Consider the following 312-nt stretch of genomic DNA (forward strand, 5'->3'; position numbering starts at 1 on the left):
CCCCCCCCAAAAAAAAAGAATCCAAAGTAACGCCCTTCCTTCCCTCCGACGCCCGACAGACGCGGTTCTTGGCGACCGATTGGCCACATGCGTCCCTCCTCGCCCTTGCTGGACTCGGTGCGAGACCTGTTCGAGGGCCACGACCAGCTTGCCAAGGACTTCACACGTGCCTTTCATAACAGCGAAAACCACTTCAACAACATGCTGTTCGATGTCTCCTTCATGGTCGGGGCCGGGAAGGAGAAATCCAAGCTGTACGGCGTGAGGGCCATTCTCGGGGTGCGGAGCAGGTGAGTCGCGCGCCGACGCCCG

General features: G+C 60.3%; 1 protein-coding gene across 1 annotated transcript in view; it reads left to right on the forward strand.

The window, feature by feature from the left end:
* LOC119592006 overlaps positions 1-312 on the forward strand; it is a 33,491-nt gene that overhangs the window by 17,194 nt on the left and 15,985 nt on the right. Inside the window, exon 9 of the mRNA XM_037940780.1 lies at positions 60-290. Coding sequence (XP_037796708.1) covers positions 60-290 — 231 coding nt within the window. The remainder of the gene's footprint in view (positions 1-59; positions 291-312) is intronic.

The sequence above is a fragment of the Penaeus monodon genome, chromosome 29 (assembly GCF_015228065.2).
Source record: "Penaeus monodon isolate SGIC_2016 chromosome 29, NSTDA_Pmon_1, whole genome shotgun sequence".
NCBI classification, from domain to species: Eukaryota; Metazoa; Arthropoda; class Malacostraca; order Decapoda; family Penaeidae; genus Penaeus; species Penaeus monodon.